Raw genomic sequence first — 1,913 nt, 5'->3', positions numbered from 1 at the left:
GACTAAATTGTCAAAAAATCAAAAAATTAAGCTAACTCTTTCCAAACGATGACTAATTATTTAAACCTATTTTTGTTTTTATAAATTTTAACCTAAAATTAACTATTTAAACCTTTGCCAAACAAGACGTTTATGTTTCCACACAGATGCATCCTAATTCTCCTACAAGAAACATTTATTATTCACCATTCAATTACGTCTTAAATTTAATTAAATTCTTTATACAATATTCTTAATTACACGATGTTCTAAATAATTGAAATAGATAGTAATTTTTTTAAAAGATTAAATTAGAGTATATGAAATTTAGGTCAAGTTTGACATATTGTAAAAAAATAAAAAAGTCAAAAAATTATTCAAAAAGTTAAAAAGTTAACACTATTCACGAAAAGTCAACAATTACAGCTGCACAACTCCAAATCCAAATTTTTTCATACAAATCAATTTTTACAATTTTTTATTACACATTTTTTCATAAAAAGTTAAAAAATTAACCCAAACATCCATATTTTCTTCCTTAATTTTTTAATCTAAAAAGACAAAAAATATACTTATTTAAGACACTTCAAACAACCCCTTATTTGAAATATTGAAAATGAAGCAAACAAAAAGTGATTCGCCATACTTGCATCAATCAAGAATTTTTATTATTTTCTGAAATCTTATTACGGTTCAGGACAGGGTACAAACATAAATGCACAAACAATTCAACAAAACCCTCAAAATCCTCACTAAATTGTAATGTAAACAAAGCAATTACATCACGAACCAAGGTTTAGACACTCAATAACATCAAACACACACCCTACTACATGACTGATTCACAATATAGGCACTAAATTCTAACCAGAGATATCAATAGACTTGATTTCCCGCTTCTGCACTTCCTCTTTCGAAATCGTGACAGTCAGAACTCCGTTCTCCATGGAAGCTTTCACTTGATCCATCTTCGCGTTTTCCGGCAGCCTAAACCTTCTCATGAACTTCCCGCTGCTGCGCTTAACCCTGTGCCAAGTATCGTTCTTCTCCTCCTTCTCCACACTTCTCTCTCCGCTAATCTGCAGAACTCTGTCGTCCTGGATCTCCAGCTTCACTTCCTCCTTCTTCATCCCCGGTAGATCGGCCTTGAACAAGTGAGCATCCGGAGTTTCCTTCCAGTCCACGCGGACGTTGGCGATTGCGGAATTTTCCTGCGAAAATTCGGAGAATGGAAAGTTTCTGAAGGGGTCGAGAGAGAAGGGATCGAAGATGCTGTTGCCTTGTCGGTTGCCGAAGAAGCTTGGGATCATCGACATCTTACTTGCTGCGAGGTTTGATATGCGATCGGAATTCAAGGAAAGAATTAAGGGATGTGATTTGTGGGAGCCTTAAGTACTCTGTATACCGAGAAATTTTTACACGTAAATGTTCTGCGACGAGAGGGAAGGGACGTGTTTGGTACTTACAGCAAATAGAGGATTGTTCCGGTACTTTCGCGGCTTATCGACGCTAGCTAACGAATTTTTTGGGGAGTAAATGCTGACGAACTTTCTAAGTGCGTGCGAGAAATCTCTAGACTAATGTCCCAAATCCCAACTGAAATATTCACAATGGGTGTGTTTATTCGGACAGATCAGATGATGAGGATTATAATTTATTGGACTGTTAATTTTAAGATATATTATTCGTGGACTATTTGTTTGTATTGGATATGTATTTTAAGTTTGTTTAGTTATATCTGAATTGAACTATTTTTAATGAATCTAATATTTGGTTGATAGACTGAATAAAGATAAATGTTCAAAAGATTATTTTATCCTTGTAATTTATAATTTTTATTTAATATATAATTTTAAATTTGTAATTTATAATTTAGCAATACTAAATTTTTTTAATTTATAAGGTCATAATTTTTAATTTATTATTTTCAATTA

General features: G+C 32.7%; 1 protein-coding gene across 1 annotated transcript; it reads right to left on the bottom strand.

Moving 5' to 3' along the window:
* Window positions 1-625: 625 nt before the first annotated feature.
* On the bottom strand, window positions 626-1,569 carry LOC114264745 (18.2 kDa class I heat shock protein-like). The gene has a single exon (XM_028205442.2). The coding sequence runs from the start codon at window positions 1,293-1,295 to the stop codon at window positions 843-845; it is 453 nt and encodes a 150-aa protein (XP_028061243.2). The 5' UTR covers window positions 1,296-1,569; the 3' UTR covers window positions 626-842.
* Window positions 1,570-1,913: the final 344 nt, after the last annotated feature.

This window comes from Camellia sinensis, chromosome 14 (assembly GCF_055761805.1).
Source record: "Camellia sinensis isolate YWXY chromosome 14, ASM5576180v1, whole genome shotgun sequence".
NCBI lineage: Eukaryota > Viridiplantae > Streptophyta > Magnoliopsida > Ericales > Theaceae > Camellia > Camellia sinensis.
This window is presented reverse-complemented; position numbering and strand designations above follow the sequence as displayed.

Bases quoted from the DNA above. Each gene is read 5' to 3' on its own strand.
- LOC114264745 (XM_028205442.2), bottom strand. From the start codon at position 1,295: ATGTCGATGATCCCAAGCTTCTTCGGCAACCGACAAGGCAACAGCATC.